The sequence below is a fragment of the Amphiprion ocellaris genome, chromosome 8, assembly GCF_022539595.1.
Source record: "Amphiprion ocellaris isolate individual 3 ecotype Okinawa chromosome 8, ASM2253959v1, whole genome shotgun sequence".
NCBI lineage: Eukaryota > Metazoa > Chordata > Actinopteri > Pomacentridae > Amphiprion > Amphiprion ocellaris.
This window is the reverse complement of record NC_072773.1, coordinates 32,061,963-32,081,680: the sequence shown is the minus strand read 5'-3', so window position 1 is coordinate 32,081,680 and position 19,718 is coordinate 32,061,963. Positions and strand designations below refer to the sequence as shown.

At 40.9% G+C, this 19,718-nt stretch overlaps 1 protein-coding gene across 1 annotated transcript; it reads left to right on the top strand.

Moving 5' to 3' along the window:
• Positions 1 to 13,399: 13,399 nt before the first annotated feature.
• asb8 (ankyrin repeat and SOCS box containing 8) lies at positions 13,400 to 18,395 on the top strand. The gene is made up of 4 exons (XM_023267807.3): positions 13,400 to 13,541; positions 14,918 to 15,094; positions 15,182 to 15,286; positions 16,416 to 18,395. Exons 2-4 carry the CDS (start codon positions 14,966 to 14,968, stop codon positions 17,049 to 17,051), a joined length of 870 nt encoding a protein of 289 aa, XP_023123575.1. The 5' UTR covers positions 13,400 to 13,541; positions 14,918 to 14,965; the 3' UTR covers positions 17,052 to 18,395.
• Positions 18,396 to 19,718: the final 1,323 nt, after the last annotated feature.

The following is a 19,718-nucleotide window of genomic DNA, read 5'->3' as shown; positions in this document are numbered from 1 at the left end:
ACTCTGCAACAGTCTGACGGTGTGGCCATGGTGACCAGCAGAATGCGGCCATTTTGGATGTCTCGCCATGAAACAGGAAGTGCTGTCTAACTAGCCTGGACATGCATCAATCTGCCTCAAACTTTACATGTGTGATCAGAGTCCAGCCCTAATCACATCCATAGGTCGATATAGACTCACTGTCATAGCACCACCTGGCGGCCATTTTGAATTTTTCGCCATGAAACAGGAAGTCATGTCTAACTAGCCTGTACATGCTCCAATTTGTCTGAAATTTTACATGTATGATCAGAGTCCGGCCCTAATCACATCTTTGTGGCACTTGGTGGCCATTTTGGATTCCTCGCCATTAAACAGGAAGTGCTGTCTTACTAGCCTGTACATGCTCCAATTTGTCTGAAATTTTACATGTATGATCAGAGTCCAGCCCTAATCACATCTTTGTGCCACTTGGCGGCCATTTTGGATTTCTCGCCATGAAACAGGAAGTGCTGTGTAACCAGCCTGTACATGCTCCAATCTGCCTGAAATTTTACATGTATGATCAGAGTCCGGCCCTAATCACATCTTTGCACCACTTGGCGGCCATTTCGGATTTCTCGCCATGAAACAGGAAGTGCTGTGTAAGTAGCCTGTACATGCTCCAATCTGCCTGAAACTTTACTCTCTCAGTTGCAGCGCCTCCTTGTGGATATGCGTGGGCCAGTCGGGCCGCTCGGATGCGAGGACCCGTCCAACGCTGCTTGCAGCTTTTATTGGTTTAGTGGTTGGAAGTCAATAAAAAATTAGCGTCAGTCAAATTGAATGCGTCAGTGGATGGAAGTGGTGGTTGCCTTGTGCTGCTCTTCACTTCACTGCAGCTCCATGGCTCCATCTGCTGGACGGACAGAAGTGCAGCAGCTGATGGCAGCTTCTTTGACCTCACGCTGCTGTCAGACCCCAGATTAGGGTTTATTTCAGATATATATAATAGAAAATAGTAATTAAAAAATAAGCTGATGTTGTATTTTTGCAGCAGTGAGTTTTACAGGGTTAAGAGCAACCAGTCAAAGGTTATTACTGAGGATTTTAAACAAAAACATTCAGGCAAACAGTTAACATCATAGGGTGCCTGACATGTTTGTTTTTTTTCCGGGTCGATACAGATTTTTTTTGTAATCAAGGAGATCAATAACCAAGATTTGGAATCACTACACATTTGCAGAAAAAATAAAGTTTTTGAACAGCACATAAAGTTAAGTTAAAATTAAAATAATCACGAGTTGCAGCCTTTGCTTATTTATGTTTTACATGCTGAAGTTGTCCTTCAGTGTTTCACTGATCAGATTGTGCTGTGGGCAGGAACAAGATCAGAGGGAGGCAGCTGCAGCAGACCCAAAGTAGTTTCACATTCATTTATCTGATCAGATTTCAGGGGGCTTTTTTTTTTTTTTTTTTTTTTTTTTAAGAAATGGGACCAATAATTGAAAACATGCTAAATATCAGATGGGATCATTGGTGTCACAGGACATCTGCAGACACAGGTCAAAGATTACAAGGAGTTTATTTAACGAATGAAACTAAAACCAACACAGAAAGGATAACTAAACCAAGGTGAAAACAAAAAGGGGAAACCAGACTAATTGTAGGAGAAAGGTTCTGGTTTCAAAGTCTCTGGTCTGGCAGAGAGCGGAAGAATGAAGAACCGGGCCTTTGTGGATTAAGGTGATTGAGAACAGGTGAATCAACCCCCACACCCGTGAGAGAGATGGATGGATGGATGGATGGATGGATGGATAGATAGGTAGGGAGGTAGATGGACCATAGATAGATGGATGGATAGGTAGATTCTGCAGTGGGGAAATTTTCGGTGTGGCAGTAGCAGATAGGAAAAAAATTAAAAAGAAAAGCAGCACTCAGTGCACAGATATAAATAGATGCTTTCTCCTTAGAGAAGAAATAGAAATGCTTGTAAAAAAAAAAAAAACCTGTGAAATTGCACATATTGACTTATTTACATTTTATTGCAGTTACTTCATGGGTGATCTGAACTACTGGGAGCAGGTTTGATTGAACACAGTCTGACTGCTGCAGGAAGGAAGGACCTCCTTCAAACATCGTGGGTGAAGCAGTCTGTCCCTGAAGGAGCTGCCGGTGATGGTCCTGTTTCCTGCAGGGGGTGGGAGATGTCCTCCATGACAGACAACAGCTTTGTCATCATCCTCCTGTCTAACACCAGCCCAGGACAGAGCTTGCTTTCTTAACTGGTTTCTTTAGTCTCTTCCTGTCTGCAGCCGTGATGCTGCTGCTCCAGCAGACCACTCCATACAGGATGGCTGATACCACCACACAACCATAAAAGGTCCTCAGAATTGCTCCCTGCACCCCGAAGGACCTCAGTTTCCTGAGCAGGTGAAGTCTGTTCTGACCTTTCTTACACCGTGCGTTGGTGTTCTATCTCTAGACATGTTTGAATGTCTTTATCAATAAATGGTCAAACACATGCTGAGTGTCAGCTCAGCTCTTTGTTCCACACATGTATATGTTCCTATGTGATTGGTGTCTTGCAGTCAGAGTGTAAAGAATTGAAGCTGTCAGAGGCTTTCTGTGGTGAAGAGGCTGCAGGACATCAGCTGCTCCAACAGGTGACGCCTTAGTTCTTTGGCTCCAACCAGAACCAGCAATAAATCAGCATGAGCTGCAGCTTATCCACCTCATAGAGCGTATAATAAAGAAACCAAGAGGTTTTAGTTGATAGCTGTCTCTAGTGAATGACCGGCAGTGTGTTGTTCAGGTTGTGAGGAGAAGTAAAAAGTTTACAGCAGCTGGTATTCCCAGGTAGTCTCCCATCCAAATACTAACCAGGCCCAACCCTGCTTAGCTTTGCAGATCGGATGAGATTGGGTGTATTCAGTCTCAGAAACAAACCTGCAATGTAAGTTCTGTACCTCACATGATTCAAATCTCCACTCACACCTTTTATTTGTCCTTTGATTGCTCCAGTACTGATTGATGCCATCATTTAAGCCAATTTACAACAACACCTTGTAGGAAATGTGGTGCAGAGGTAAGTTCTGTGCCTCACATGTTGAAGGTCCATGGTTCAAATCCCCACTCACACTTTTTATGTGTCCTTTGGATGCTCCAGTAGTAATTGCTAGCATCATTTAAGCAAAGTTAGAACAGCATCTTGTAGGACAGGTGGTGTAGAGGTAAGTTTTTTGCCTGGCATGTTGAAGGTCCCTGGTTGAAATCCACCTTAGTACCTTTATTATCTTCACCTCCTTAATAGTTTTGTGTACCATCATTTAGGAAAACTAACAGTTATACCTAGTAGGAAGGATAGCGCAGTGGTAAGTTATCTGTCTCTCATCCGCGAGGTTTTTGGTTCGAATCCAGCCCAGGGCTCTTTTGACACTTTATAAGATAAGATAAAGATAAGATAAAGTTCTTTATTTCTCCCCATTCTAGGGGAAATTTACATTGTTACAGCAGCTTTATTTACAATATGTACATACTTTGGCTGTATGACAACCTCTTTCAACCATCATTACAACAAAGTCCATGAAGGACCTTGTGTGAAAGATAGCTCACACATAGGTTGTGTGTCTGTCATGTGGAGGGTGACGGTTCGAATCCCCACTGGGAACCTTGCGGAGGATGATAGCGGAGTGGAAAGGTTGTGGTCTGTGGTGTGGAGTGTCAGTGGATTGGAGTTGAAGGGTGGTTCTAGCAAAATCAAGAAGTTGCCCGAAAAAGGTAAAGAGCGTAAAGAGCGTAGAGCGTAAAGAGCGTAAAGAGCGTAAAGAGCGTAAAGAGCGTGAAATCAATTGAAATGTATGTTTTCTTTATTAATGTTGAGTTACAGCATTGTATTTAACAGTTACATATTATAAACATGAAAAACAACATGACTTCATCTTCCTGTTGGTTTGTGGCTATGATGTATATTATATACACCACCATTCGTAAGTTTGAGGTCACCGCGGGAGTTTCGTGTTTTCCATGGGGGCGCACACTTTTGTTTGTGTGGTGGCGTGGCTGCACAAGGGTTTTCTATTCGTCGGTTAGCCTTTCGGCACCATTGGCTGGCACGGTGTGGCGTTGGAGCGCGGGAGTGATGGTTGCTGGGGGTGTTCCTCTGTGCCCCTGTGGAGATATTCCATTAAAAATCTGTGTTTTTTAATGCAACTTTATGCAAAGAGCGTAAAGAGCGTAAAGAGCGTAAAGAGCCTTTCAAGAAGATTTTTGGCGAATTTTGCCCAAATGTGAAAAAAAAGCTTGAGCAGAGTGGGGGATTGAACCTGCACTCTCCAGGTTCCAAACCACCATCACTACCTCTGGACTACCGGTCCTACATACCCAAATACAGGCTTTTCTTCTATTCGTCAAGGCGGTGACATCAACACTGAAAGAAAAAAAAAACAATCCACAAAATCAAAAAAGAACATGATCTACCTACAACTTTTAAAGAACACGCTAAAAAACACAATACTAAAAAGTCACACTCTTCTCCTCATCACTCATTTTTACATTTTAACACAATTTCAAAGCCACACAAATCACATTCTTCATGTCAAATCACTTCTCTTCACTACAAATGGGAGAGAACAGCAAACAAATAAAATACAACTTATGGCTTAAATATCTTCAAAATCTCTTTGCTATTCCTCTACATTCAAATTCCTCAACACCACTCAACAATCACCTGCAGGATCTCTTACTTCTTTCTTAGCTCTGACAAAACATCTTCAAGACTCTGAGAAGACAACTCATTTTCAACACATTTGCTGCTTCGTCTAAGTGTCCACACACATCTCCAGTCATCCACAGGCCTCACCACTGATCAGCTGCACAAACTTACATGTTAAACTTCTCCAAAGATAAAATACAGGCCCTTCTGTCTGATCACAACTTTTACTGGTGGCTCATATTTCAAGTTCATTTCCTTGCAAAGTCTTTATTTTGGATTAAAGTGGGATCTGTGACCAGGCAGATCACTTGTTTATTCTTAGCATTTGGATTTCACTGACATTCCTGTCATGTAGAAAAATAGAAATATCTTTGCATTGATTCAGCTAAACTAACTGCAGACACTGAGAGGCGTAAAGTTCAACAAATGCTGTTTTTATTTACTTCACTGGTGACATCAGTAGATGCTTGCAGTGAAACCACCACTGCAAATATTTATGCATTAAAGTATCACAACTGAAAACTCCCTACAAACGTCCACTTCTAACACCACAAACATTGTCCAGAGGAAATGATATTAGCTGAACATAAAAACATGTAAAACAGCTCTGATGCTTTCATCCTGAGCTCCACTCAAACATTTCACTGTGCAGCAGCTCAGCAGTTTGTTTAAGAAAAGCATTTAGGTTCAATCTGTGAAGCCCAAAACCCACCAGCTTTGAAAAATGACACCATTTACCAGAGTCACAAACTGTAAAAACAGAAGGAATTGTTGGATTTTCTATGTGAATGTGTCGCCTCTCTAGTTAACTCACCCGGTTACGTCTCCATCCTGACGCTGCTCTGCTGGACCGGAGCTTCTGGACCAGCCGGGTGGACCTTCCTTCACAGATCTTCCCGGTGGGAGTGATTCTGAGTTGGCCTTGGTTGACTGCAAACTCCTTAAAATGGACACATGAGAGGAAATCGTGGACAAATCGATACAACAGCTTGTTCGGTTTGTCCTGTTCTTAAATGGGTAGAAAACTGCTGAGAGCTCTCAGTTCAATTCAATTTTCAATTCAATTTTATTTATATAGCGCCAATTACAGTCAAATTGTCTCGAGACGCTTTACAGAACCCATATGCCTGACCCCCAGAGCAAGCCAAAAGGCGACAGTGGCAAGGAAAACACCCTTTTAACAGGGAAAAAAACCTCGAGCAGAACCCGGCTCTAATGTGGGGGGACCCATCTGCCTGCTGGCCGGGCGGGTTGAGAGAGACAGAAGAGGTAGAAAGGTAGAGATAGAGGGGTAGAGGTAGAGATAGAGGGGTAGAGATAGAGGGGTAGAGATAGAGAGGTGGGGGGGTGGGACACAAGGACCATAAAACACAGCCACACATCTGAAGCATCCAGCATCCAGCTCTGGGACCAGGGACACTCGGAGAAAGGACACAGAAAGAAACAGAGTGAATGTAATGCAATAATGGTATATGTAGTAAATACATAGGTAGTTAGAGAAGGGCTCAGTGCATCAAGAGAGGTTCCCCAGCAGCCTAGGCCTATAGCAGCATAACTAGGGGCAAACTAAAGGGACGTCAAGAGGGGAAGTCAGTTGTGCAAATGAAAACACCAGCTCACCCCGTCAGGGTCACCCAGTCAGCCCTAACTATAAGCTTTGTCAAAAAGGAAGGTTTTAAGCCTGGTCTTAAAAATAGAGAGGGTGTCCGCCTCCCGAACCCAAACTGGGAGCTGGTTCCACAGGAGAGGCGCCTGATAACTGAAGGCTCTGCCTCCCATTCTACTTTTAGAGATTCTAGGAACAACAAGTAAGCCTGCAGTCTGAGAGCGAAGAGTTCTGCTAGGATAATATGGTACTATCAGGTCTTTAAGATATGATGGAGATTGGTTGTTAAGAGCTTTATATGTCAGAAGAAGGATTTTGAATTCTATTCTAGATTTAACAGGAAGCCAATGAAGAGAAACCAATATAGGAGAAATATGATCTCTCTTGCTAACTCCCGTCAGTACTCTGGCTGCAGCATTTTGGATCAGCTGTAGATATTTCAGAGAGCTATTGGGACAACCTGATAATAAGGAATTACAGTAGTCAAGCCTAGAAATAACAAATGCATGGACTAGTTTTTCTGCATCACTCTGAGACAGGATGTTCCTGATTTTCACAATATTTCTCAGGTGGAAAAAGGAAGTCCTACAGATTTGTTTTATGTGCGAGTTAAAGGACATGTCCTGGTCAAAGATAACACTGAGGTTCCTCACAGTAGTACTGGAGGCCAATGTAATGCCATCCAGAGTAACTATATGCTTTGAAAGCAATTCTCTAAGATGTTTGGGGCCAAATACAATGACTTCAGTCTTGTCTGAATTTAGTAGTAAGAAATTATAGGTCATCCAGGTCTTTATGTCCTTAAGACTATCTTGCAGTCTTGCTAGCTGATTAGTTTCATTTGGCTTCATAGATAAATGCAATTGAGTGTCGTCAGCATAACAATGGAAATTAATACAGTGCTTCCTAATAATGTTGCCTAAGGGAAGCATGTATAATGTGAACAGTATTGGTCCTAAGACAGAACCCTGAGGAACTCCATGATTAACCCTAGTATGCTCAGAAGAGTCATTGTTGACATGCACAAACTGGAACCTGTCTGATAAGTAGGATTTAAACCAGTCCAGTGCTGTCCCTTTAATGCCAATAGAATGTTCTAGTCGCTGTAATAAAAGTTTGTGGTCGATTGTATCGAATGCTGCACTAAGGTCCAATAAAATAAGTATAGAGACCAGTCCATTATCTGACGCTATGAGAAGGTCATTAGTAACTTTCACCAGGGCTGTTTCTGTGCTATGATGCACTCTGAAGCCTGACTGAAACTCTTCAAACAAGCTATTCCTTTGTAAATGTTCACATAATTGATTTGCAACTGTTCTTTCCAGAATTTTGGAGAGAAATGGGAGGTTGGAAACTGGTCTATAGTTGGCTAAAACATCTGGATCTAGAGTGGGCTTTTTAAGTAAAGGTTTGATTACAGCAACCTTAAAAGCCTGTGGTACATAACCTGTTACTAGAGAGAGATTAATCAGATCTAACATTGAGGAATCAGCTCTGACAGAGTGTTGCTCTGACTCCATGTGTGACTGAGGCTGGAGTGAACAGAGCTGCTGCTGCTCAGCTGCAGCTTCTTATTAGCACAACAACAGACGCTGCGTTCACTACGTCTGTGGGTGTGGAGCTGATAAAGAGGATCTTCACCACTGACCAGAGCTGCTGCCACACGGTGAGACGTCCAACAGAGTCACTGAGCAGCTGATGATGAAGAAGATGAAGGCTTCAGGAGGAGGTGGAGGAGGAGAAGCTGCAGGGCCACATGAGACACTGAAGAGACAAACCAGAAATGATTCACACACTAGACATGAAGAAAAGAAAACATCAGAGAGTGTAAAATACAAGAATGAGTCCTGAACATCACTGGTGATGAAGCTCGAGGCAGAAAAACTCAAACACAAACTGCCTCAACAAGGTCTTTTGTCATTCTTTATGATTTTATATTAGATTAGATGTCCAAATGTTTTGTCTTTTTAATGTGTAATTGTTGAGTGAAAAGTATTATTGGATGTGATGAGTTAAAATATTATTGTCAATATTAAATGTTTAGATAAACTGTTGTAATTTGTAATTTTAAGAACTTGTAATAGATTTTAATGTGTAATTGTATATTTAAAGTTTTCATAGTAAATTGTGTTTATTTCCTAGTGAAAGTGTTATTGTATGTAAGGTTTTTATTTGTAAATAAACATTTAACAATTTAAATAAGTGTTTTAGTCTTGTTCAGTTATTTGATGGATAGGCGTAGTTAGAGAGAGCCAGACAACGAGATAGAAATAAGAGTCAGGGCAAATCATACAGCACGGGGTTGCGAACGTGAATCGAACCCGGGCCTCAGCGTCGGAGACCTAGTACATACGTCAGTGACTTAACTCGTAGAGCTATATGAACACACATGTGATGTGCCTTAAAACATGTATAAATGCAATAGAATGTCTAGGGGTAGGGTTAGGGTTAGAAAGGCGGGTCCTTACAGTTGTATAACAAAAATAGGGTTAAAAAAAATTAATACAATTTTATTTTTAATGTCCAGACGAAGCAGCCGAATATTAAGAGAAATAAATCCCCGGTTTTCCCACCGGGAAAACCCCAACTTCATTTTAAGAATTTTTTGGTTAGTTTGACTTAATATTAAATTATGAAAATATGTACAATTTAATATCCATTTTTGGTTCATTGCTACTGTCAGGACCTGCCTCTGTAACCCTAACCCTACCCCTAGACTTTCTATTGGATGAATACACGTTTAAAAGCACATAACATGTGTGTCCATATAGCTCAACGGGTTAAACCACTCACGCATGTACTAGGTTCCCAACGCTGAGGCCCGGGTTCGATTCCCGCTCGCAAGCTCGTGCTATATGAGTTGCCCTCATTCTTATTTCTACCCCGTTGTCTGCCTGTCTCTCACTACACCTATCGATCAAATAAGTGAAATTGACTACAACACTTATTTACAAAGTTACATCTTTACTTATTAAATAAACTTCTTACATTAGTTCGACTTTTATATTTTCCTACTTTATAAATGTTTTCTTGTCTCAACTTTTTCCCTTTGATTTAATGCCATTTTGTTATGTCGTTTCTTTCTAGATTCTTCTTCTTCTGACAACATTTTTACCCCAACCAGGGGTGCATTGGCCATCTGGCGTACCGGGCGATGCCCGGTGGGCCGAAGCACATTTTTGGGCCGGCACAGGGGGTGTCATAATTTAACCATCATATATAAATATAAATCCTTTTTGTCGATCGCGACGGCCCATTGGTTGATTTTTTTGAAGGACATTGGACTAATCCAATGAAATCTCTCAGCCCTCCTCGGCCCGCCCCTCCCTGGCCTCTTGACCAAAGTCATCAAAATTTGCCGTTTGAGTTGGCCGGAAGTTGAGAGGAGCAAAGATGGAGAAACGGCCCAAACGAAAGGGGGGCGCTGAAAAATTGCGCGAATAAACGCTTAAAAGCCTGCAAGTCGATGCAGCAAAATGCTGCTGAATAAGTGACATGTTTGCCGTTGCTTCCACTACTTCACCTGCGGCAGCGAGTGCTGCTGCCATGATAGAAAAAGAAGCCGAAGTTCAGGGGGAGTCGGAGGAAAAGGAGTAGGAGGAGAAGGAGGAGGAGGACGGAGGGAGAGACGTGACACAGCAGGGACACATCGACGAGGTCACATTAGCTTTAAAACTATACCTTAACTGATTCCAGCTCTTTTTCTTTTCTTGATCATCTATGCATCTCTCTCTCTATCTTTCTCTCTCTCAATCTCTCTCTTCATACTTTAAGGTTCCATTTTGGTGAAGAGCTCCACTTTAAATTCAAGTTGCTAATTTTGACAGTTTGTAATAAAATTTTAAATAAAGTCCCTGTGAGAAGTGACAGAGTGTATCTTTTTTTTTTTTACATGGTTACTCTCTTCCACGTAGGCTGCTGCATTTCTTTTTTTTTTTTTTTGGAAACAATACAATGTGCACATATATCCTCTGGTATGTCGTATGGCTTGGCATATTGTATAAATAATCATGGTGGGCCACCATGACCAAAAATGCCAGGGCCATATTTTGATCCCAGTCCAGCCCTGGCGCCACCTTGTGGTAGCAAGAAATAGACATTTTTTACATTTTGATGTTCTATTCTTAGCACGTTGACCAGAATCACTTCAAATGTGCTGACATAAGCCTGAACACATTGATGATGATCCCCAGAGGAAATGGTGGCTCGTTGTCACGGGGCGTGTCTGTGGCGGCGCAGCGAATTTCGATTTCTCACCATGAAAATTGAATTATTAATATCTCAGCTGGAAATGATCCAATCTGGACCAAACTTGATATGATGGACACCAGTCAGGTTCTGAACACGTCCACATTCATAAATTTAGAAATACTCATAGCGCCACCTATTGGCAACAGGAAGAAATTGTCATTACATTTGCTCGTGCCATTGCCAGAAACTTTGTCATATCATTCAGAAAATTGGTCAGGTGAGTGGTTACACCTAGACGATGCCACAGTGTGAAGATTTTGACGATTCATAAAACGCTGTTGCCGTAGCAACGTATCGTTTCCAGAATAAACAAAGTACTTTTTGACAGGTTAAAAATGCTCAAATGCTCGCCAAAATTACCACACATATCTGGACCGACAACCCATTTCATATTTTAGGGAAACTGCACATGTGTGTGGCAAAATGGCTCCATAGCGCCACCTGGAAAGTTTCAAACAGTTACTACGGCCAGTACATGTCACCTAGAATTATGAAACTTGGTAGGCATATGTAACTCGTCAAGACACACAAAAATGTAATTGACACCCATGCCCAAAATCCAACAGGAAGTCGGCCATTTTGAATTATATGTCATATGTTTTGACGATTTTGGGTCATTTTTGTACATTTTCAAAAGCTATAAACTCAAACAGGGTAACACCGAGAGAGCTGAAATTCGGCCAGGATGTACTCCAGGCATGGGTGATCAAAAGTTATCAAAATGCTCCGCAAAAGTCTGAGGGCGTGGCCATGGCGGCCTCCTGAATTTTGATGCTTCGCCATGAAAAATCAACTGCTGTGTAACTGCCCTAAACATGCTCCAATCTGCCTCAATCTTTACATGTGTGATCAGAGTCCAGTCCTGATCAAATCCATAGGCCGACATACACTCTCGGTCGCAGCGCCACCTGGTGGATGGACGGAAATTCTCTATAACTAGCCTGGACATGGTCCGATCTGCCTGAAATTTTGTATGTGTGATCAGAGTCCGACCCTGATCACATCCATAGGCCAATATACACTCTCGGTCGCAGCGCCACCTGGTGGATGGACAGGAAAAGCTCTATAAGTAGCCTGAACATGCTCCAATCTGCCTGAAATTTTACACGTGTCATCAGAGTCCGGCCCTCATCGCATTCATAGGCCGACATGCACTCTCAGTCGCAGCGCCACCTGGTGGACGTGCGTGGATTCGCCGACCAGCACGGATGCGAGGACCCGTCCAATGCTGCTTGCAGCTTTAATTTTTCTTTATTTTCCATGCAAAACAGCAACAGAACAACAAAAAAAATTAAGCTTCAAAGTGAGTCTATATTTTGGAACCATGACCATTTATTTATATATTTATATCACACTATATATATGTAAATGTACATGAGAATTTACTGCTTTTCATATAACTGTATGACTGTTGGTGACAAAATTATCAATTTGAGGACAATACCTTGGAAATGTGGTCAGTTGTTTATGCAATGTAATGTCTAGAAATGATAACATTGAAAAACAACTAATTTATATATGTATATATAAAGATAAAGAGACTTTATTGTCATTGTGCAGAAGTACAACGAAATTTGTTTGGAAGAGCACGACAATTAGCCGCAGTGCAAACAGGAATAAAAATAAATATACTATACTAAAAAAAAAAAAATGCACTATATACAAAGTAAAGTGGTCAAGTGTTGCAGAACTGAGAATATAAACTAGTGGAAGTACAGTACTAAGGTAAGGTTGTTATTGCACAGATGGCATGACAGTACTAAGTAGAGTTCTTATTGCACAGATGAATCAGGAGGGGGGAATGTCTGGATGGTGGGGCAATGGGTGGGGGGTGTGATGGCAGCAACAGCTCTGGGGAAGAAGCTGTTTCGCAGTCTGCTTGTTTTTGTTTTTAATGACTGGAATCTTTTCCCTGATGGAAGGGGGACAAACAGTCTGTGTCCTGGATCTCTGGCGATGCTGCTGGCCTCTTTCCTCAGCCGGCTGGCATAGACAGAGTCCAGGCTGGGAAGCTGTGCACCCACAATCCACTGTGCAGTTTTTACCACACGGGCCAAGTCCCTTCTGTTTCCAGAGGTGCAGCTGGAAAACCAGACCATGCTGCAGTAGCACAGAATTCTATTCTATTCTATTTATATAGCACCAATTACAGTCAAATTGTCTCAAGATGCTTTTCAGAACCCATATGCCTGACCCCCAGAGCAAGCCAAAAGGTGACAGTGGCAAGTAAAACACCCTTTTAACAGGGAAAAAAAACCTTGAGAAGAACCCGGCTCTAATGTGGGGGGACCCATCTGCCTGCTGGCCGGGCGGGTTGAGAGGGACAGAAGAGGTAGAGAGGTAGAGAGGTGGGGACACAAGGACCATAAAACACACAATTTGATACATGCATGATAAGACAGGTGGTGCTAGAGTACCTGCCCCTTGCCCTCAGTATCAAGCAGGTGCCCTCCGCGTCTCAACTTCATTTTTAAGATTTAAACATTAAACACACACGACCTAACGTGACGACGATGACCACACAACCAATGTTATTTGGTGAACTGGTACAGCATATGATCAGTATACTACTGCAGTGTTTTGTAATGAATCTTAGTAAAACAGGCTTAAAGGTGGAAAGACTTCGAGGAAACAGACTATTTTCTCCCCCAGAATCATTTCCGACTACTGGAACGTGACTCCAGCCTGCCCGGTGACTCCTTAACATGGACATGAGCACCCGGTATTCACGGTATGCCTGTCGCCATACATGCCTATATTGGGAAAGTACGTACACTTGGCGAGGACGCAGCTTGCAGCCAGAGCTCCTAAACGCCGGTGTTGAAATAAAACATCGAGTTATTTAAAGTTAGGGCAGAAAAAGCGTCCGTTATCCGGCTGACAGCTCCGTTTAAATACCGAGGCTGGAGGCGGAGGGCGTGGCGAGACGTGACGTTCCGTGTTTATGTCGAGCCGAGAAGCAAACAGTCAGCACGGTAACCTGTCAGACCTTCAAACCGTGGACCGTAAACGGTACGTTACCTCTCCAGCATCGGTGATTTAGCGGTGACTGGTACCGAGTGCGTGTTAAAACGCGTCTGCAAGAGTTTAAAATTAATGTCACTCGTTTTTTTTCCGCTCACGACTGTCGGTTGTTGTTTACGATGCTAACGTTAGCCTGCTGCTAGCTAACTGGGTGCTAAAGTGTAGCCGCAGATCGTTGTTTTTTACATTTTTATTCTTCTTTTTGTCAGACTGTCAACACCTTTTCACATCTAAATGATTTGTATTTTATATTTAAAGCTGTCACTTGGTTGTGCTTTATTGAAGCAGACAGTATTTTTGTGTTGTTGTCGTGTGAGCTAACGTTAGCTGTCAGTGTTATTTGCGGTGTTTATTGCTCCCATGGCTGATATTTGGCTTGCAGCTGCTTTTGTTGAACAGCAACAGCAGAATAACGTTAGGCTAACACATTACTGCGCAAGTATAACATCCACAGTACACGTATAGTGTCCTTTCCAACCTCCAAAATTACAATGATCAATTAGAACAGAGGAAGCAGCTTATATCTGAAATTAAAATGGTGGTTCTGCAATGTAAACAAAAACGTTTTCATAAAATTTCGAATATAAGATCCACAAATAAGATACTCTCAAAATCATGGCACTTGGGTTCCTTCATATTATGTGAATTTAAAAATGTAAAGTGTATTAATAGCAAGCTCCTAAGTTAAAGAAGCTACCACTGCACCCCCAATAATCATTATAAGTCACCACAACGAACCAGAGTAATTTTATGTCAAATTCAAGAGTTTTCTCTGTGCAGATTTTGTCACAATTTAACAATACACTTGTAAATAAATGATGATGGGAATAATGGATTTTTTTTTTTTGAAAAAGGACACAAAAATAACAAAAAAAAAGTTGCTTGAAAGAAATATAGATAAATGAGTAACTGGGTGGCGGCATCTCCATATAGTGTAGTGGATAGTCTATTAAAGGAAAAAAACTTTTACTTCTTCCAGAGACGATTTTTGTTTTCTTTGTCAATTCTTGTTTTTTTTTTTTGTTTTTTTTTTTGTGTGTGTGGGGTGTGGGGTGTGGGGGTGTGGGGGGAGGTGAAAGGGGGAGACAAAAACTTACCACCCATTTTTAATTTTCTCCTTTATAAAACCCAACATGAATTACATTTTTGTCCAATTTGCATTTTATTTTGTTTTAATTTCATTTCAACTTGCACTTTTTTAACTTCAAAATATTCTCCATGTTTTTTTGCTTTTTGTTTTTTTTGGTTGACTTTTAATTTCTCCATGAAAGCAGCAAATATATTAATAAAGATGTTTAATCTCCTGAATTACTAAAATACAACTGAAGACCTTTTGTCTTTGTTATCTGTCTCTCCTGTTTCAGCGTGCCGTAGTGTCACCCCTGCTCGGGTGCCATGGTCCTCTGTTACACATGAGCTCTACTATGTGGTACATCATGCAAAGCATTCAGAGTAAATACTCCTTGTCTGAGCGGCTCATCCGCACCATCGCAGCCATCCGCTCGTTCCCTCACGACAACGTAGAGGATCTCATTCGTAAGGTAGGCCTGCTCCAGACAAACTTGAAATAGACAGCGTTTCTCATTGCCTTCAGTAATATTGATATCTTTATCTCCTGTGTGCTGCAGGGAGCTGATGTGAACCGAATGCATGGCACACTCAAACCCCTGCACTGTGCCTGCATGGTCGCTGATGCCGACTGTGTGGAGCTGCTGTTGGAGAAAGGGGCAGAGGTACATTATAGACAACTTCTATACACTGAAACTTATCCCATATCATACGATAAGATGTTAGATGGATTTTCTCACCTTTCTGACAGCAATATATGAAATGAAAGTCCACCGACAGAGTTGAACCTTTCATTTCTCTCAAAGATACGCAGTCTCTGTGGGGCAATGCAAGTGTGAGCAAGACTAGTTTGTAGAACTTTGCAGTGATAAAAGGGAAGCGGAGTGTGTTTGCATTAAATGAATCATCTGTGCTTGAATGTTAAGTTGTGTACTGTGCTAACATGAGTTGAAACCAGCCTAAAAAATAGGGGTAATGCATACATTGATCTTAACAATACTAGTGGTTTTTGGTCGTGATTCAGGATAATAAAATACAGCGTGTGTTATGAAGTTGCTGGTTGAAAATGTGCAGAACAGTCAGAAGTGGTTTAAGTGATCAGTTCACCCAAATTAGACCGAAAATATAATTTTCTAATACATATCTAAGTCCCCAATATCAAATTTTAAATCAAAATGTGTGTTCAGAAATGATGTTCCTGTTTCTTTAGATATTATGAGTTATCATTTGTACTAAATCTTGAATTTCCCTCGGGATTAATAAAGTATGTGTCTGTCTGTCTGTCTATCATTCTGAGCATAGATTTATTTTTTCATTCAAAATTGAGTCTACATCACAGCCGAAATAGTACTTTCTGAATCTACTCTATATTCCTCTTCATCCGACCCTTTTGCATTTGTCCTGCTGCATGTTAACGACTCAGAATGTAACTACAAAGTTGCACTAATCAATTAAAATCAGGACCTAAATGCTGTTAACTTTTTGTTTTTCAGAATCCAGCGAGGAAAGTAAAATGTTCATTACATTTGAATGAACATTCAAAGATATTAACAGAACATACATTTAATAGCTGCCTGAACCTTAAATGTACGTGGTTTTAAATTTCATGATGGACACAAGCCTGACCAGTATATAAAGGCACAATGTCGTCTAATTTGTATAGATTTTTTTCATCATCACTCTTATTTTATTTTGATGTTAAGGTTATGAATTATCTTGAGACAATTTGAATTGTAATTGGCACTAAATACATAAAATTGAATTGAATTGAAAATAAACTCCTTTCCTCATCAGGTGAACGCTTTGGACGGCTATAACCGCACAGCCCTGCACTACGCAGCAGAGAAGGACGAGAGCTGTGTGGAGCTGCTGCTGGAGTACGGGGCTCAGCCGAACGCCCTGGATGGCAACAAGGACACTCCACTTCACTGGGCCGCCTTTAAAGATAACCCAGAGTGTGTGAGGGCCCTGCTGGAGAGTGGAGCCTGTCCCAATGCCCGGGACTACAACAATGACACGCCTTTGAGCTGGGCAGCAATGAAGGGCAACCTGGAGAGCGTCAAAGTGCTTTTAGACTACGGAGCCCAGGTCCATGTGACCAACCTGAAGGGCCAGACCCCTATCTCCCGACTGGTGGCCCTGTTGGCCCGGGGCCTGGGCACTGAACAGGAGGAGGAGTGCTTGGATCTACTGTGTCGGGCAGCGGGGCGGTTTGAGATCCGACGTCCTGACGGCACCCTCCCCAGGGAGCTGAGTAAAGATCCCCAGCTGCTGGCCAGGCTGACCAACATGGTGGCTCAGGCTCCTTCACTTCGCTCTCTGGCCCGCTGCGCTGTACGGCAGAGTCTCGGAGTGCAGTTCCTCCCCACTGCTGTAAAAGAGCTTCCTCTACCAGAGACTATCAAAGACTATCTTCTGTTGAGAGACTGATGATGAAACCACTTAAGCGTTCGTAGACCTCACTGGCTGATTATTAGACAGCTCATCACATTGCATTTATTGGCAGGGAAGTGTCTGTATTGAATTACAGGATATTGTCTGACAGAGGCCCTCATTTCTGAAACCTTTTTGCAGATTGATATAGATGTTGGGGAGGTCAACAAAACTCTTTGTCTTTATTACTACCTAATAGTTGCAAAACAAGTGAATGAGCATAATCCAAGTGCAGATTGATGATTTTGATCCATTTCATCTGTTGGCCAAACCTTCACCAGTACATTAATCTCATATTGTTACATAACCACGAGCGGCTCCTTTTTCTTTTTAGAAAACAATTATAGCATTAGGTGTGTCAGGCTTCATCAGAGGAATTGACAAAGATGCAGCTGTTTTAAATACACTCATGAAGAGCCAGCACCTCTTTAAAATCAAGTTTATTATTTATATTTTATTTGCTAAAACCCACTAAGCTAAAATAGGAAAATCCTAAATGTTGCTCACTTTAGCATTAATGTTAAACATAAGGTTTCTAAACGAGCGTTGATGTCTAGTGATGCAGGCTGTCCTGTAATTCTGTCACTGGCTTCAGTTCCTGAAGTAGCGCTGAGGAAAAATGTATGAAAGTAACATGTTTGATAGTAGGAGTGGCCATGTTTTTCTCAGTGATGTCCCAGTGAACTCACAATGCAGTCGCTTTATTTTAAGGGGAAAACAATAAATACAAAAAACATGCTTTTGAGCAGAACAGAAAAGATTGTGCCAGATGGGAACAGTTTTATTTATGTGAAGCGACAAAAGGTTGCTCAATATTATCATAGGTTTCACATATTTGTTTCACTAAATGTGCCAGGCACGCTAACTTTGCCTCATCTTCTGGTGTCAATATGTCTCCTGTCATATGCGACGAAGAATTTGGCTTTATTTTATTGAAGAGTGAAGTTCCACTTGCCAAGGAGGAATAAATGTTGTTTAGTTTTTTTTAAACAATGGATGTTTCCAGTCTTAACTTGCAAAACTTTGGGGCTTTCAGGGGTGCTAACATGTCCAAAATTTTGCAGGATATCTTTGGAAATGACTTTAAATGTTTAAATGTGGAAATCATAACATGGCATGATAACTAAGTTTTGTCCTTTAAAGAATCACTAAATGAGCTTGCAAAATAGAAGTTTATTAGAGTGTTTGTTCAAAATCTGACCATTTCTGTGCTTGGTTTTGTTTGCCTGTTCTGCAGATGTGTAAAAAAAAAATAACCCCTTAGATCATGTCTTGTGTACACCAGCAAAGGTGCTTTTTTTTCTTTGTCAGCATACAGGAAGTAAATGCCTTTATATTCCAGTCTGCTTTTATTTCTCTGCTGTTTTTCACCAAAATGCTTGATTTGAACATGTTTAACAAATTACAGTTAGGCAAATTTTAAAATACTTGGCGTATTTATAATAATACCTAGAGCCTGATTGAGGATCCATTTGCGTAGGTTCTATTTTTCCAAAGCTAAATGGAGTTGAGCTCTATTAATTTTTCTTATTTACACCACATTTACACTTTCTCCCTAGCATGTCCAAACATCTTCCATTTAAACACCTAATACCTTCACATTTAATACACTGCATCTGAGTCTCCTTGGTATGATTAACAAATATGTCATTGAAAGTAGACGCACAGACGCATCTTCAATATTTCGATGAGAATTTAGACGGCCAGAGACTGTCTGTGACATAATGATAAGATGTGATAAGATGTTGCTTTGTCATTGAGAAAACAGAAATATTAAACCATAAGTAGCAATAGCAATAACAGCTCAGACTGCAGCAAATATTCCTTTAAAATGTTGTACTTTACAGCATTTTACGCTAACATGTACAACATTATTATTGTATTTTAATCAGTTAATTACTTTGTAATAAATAACAGTTCTCTACAGTAGAATATCTGCTCAATACTGTGACTTTCTAATAATATGATGTAGTTACCTGTAGATTACAACATTTTCTTCTTTTAAAATGCATTAACACGACTAGGAATATCAGATATATACCATAAATAACAATGTGTCTGTAGTCTCTATAATCCAGAACTGAGATCTATCAACTCTGTAAAACATTTAAAAATAAATACACAAAAAAGGCAAAAAATAAATTACATTTCTATGGATCATTTTTGCTCTGCTAGGGAGAAAAAAAACAAGCATTTACTCAAAGACTGTAATGTATGACAAATTGTGGTCTATTAAATCTATGTTAGAAAGAAAAGATTTAATGTAAATTTGGCATCTCAGAGCATCAGTGCAAAGTTAGCAATAATAATCTTAGTAATATCAGATTTTACGGTATTTAACTGTATTTTGTTTAAAAAAAAGCAAAACACTACTGTTAGAGTTTGGCTGTATTTTAACATAGATTCATCACAGTGTGGTGTAGAAAGAGGCTGGATCATCATCTAATTGTGACAGATTGCATCCTCTCATTGGTGATTATGACTGAGTACAGTGACCACTTTGTGCCTGCTTGTGTAATTACAGCTTTACTGCACTGATTAGACTGAAGCACAGCCATTGCAATGAAGGGTACAGAGAAAGTGAGAGAAACCAGACTTTGCTTTTTAACCCTCATGTTGTCTTCATTTATGGCACCAAAAGATATTGTTTCCTTGTCTGAAAAA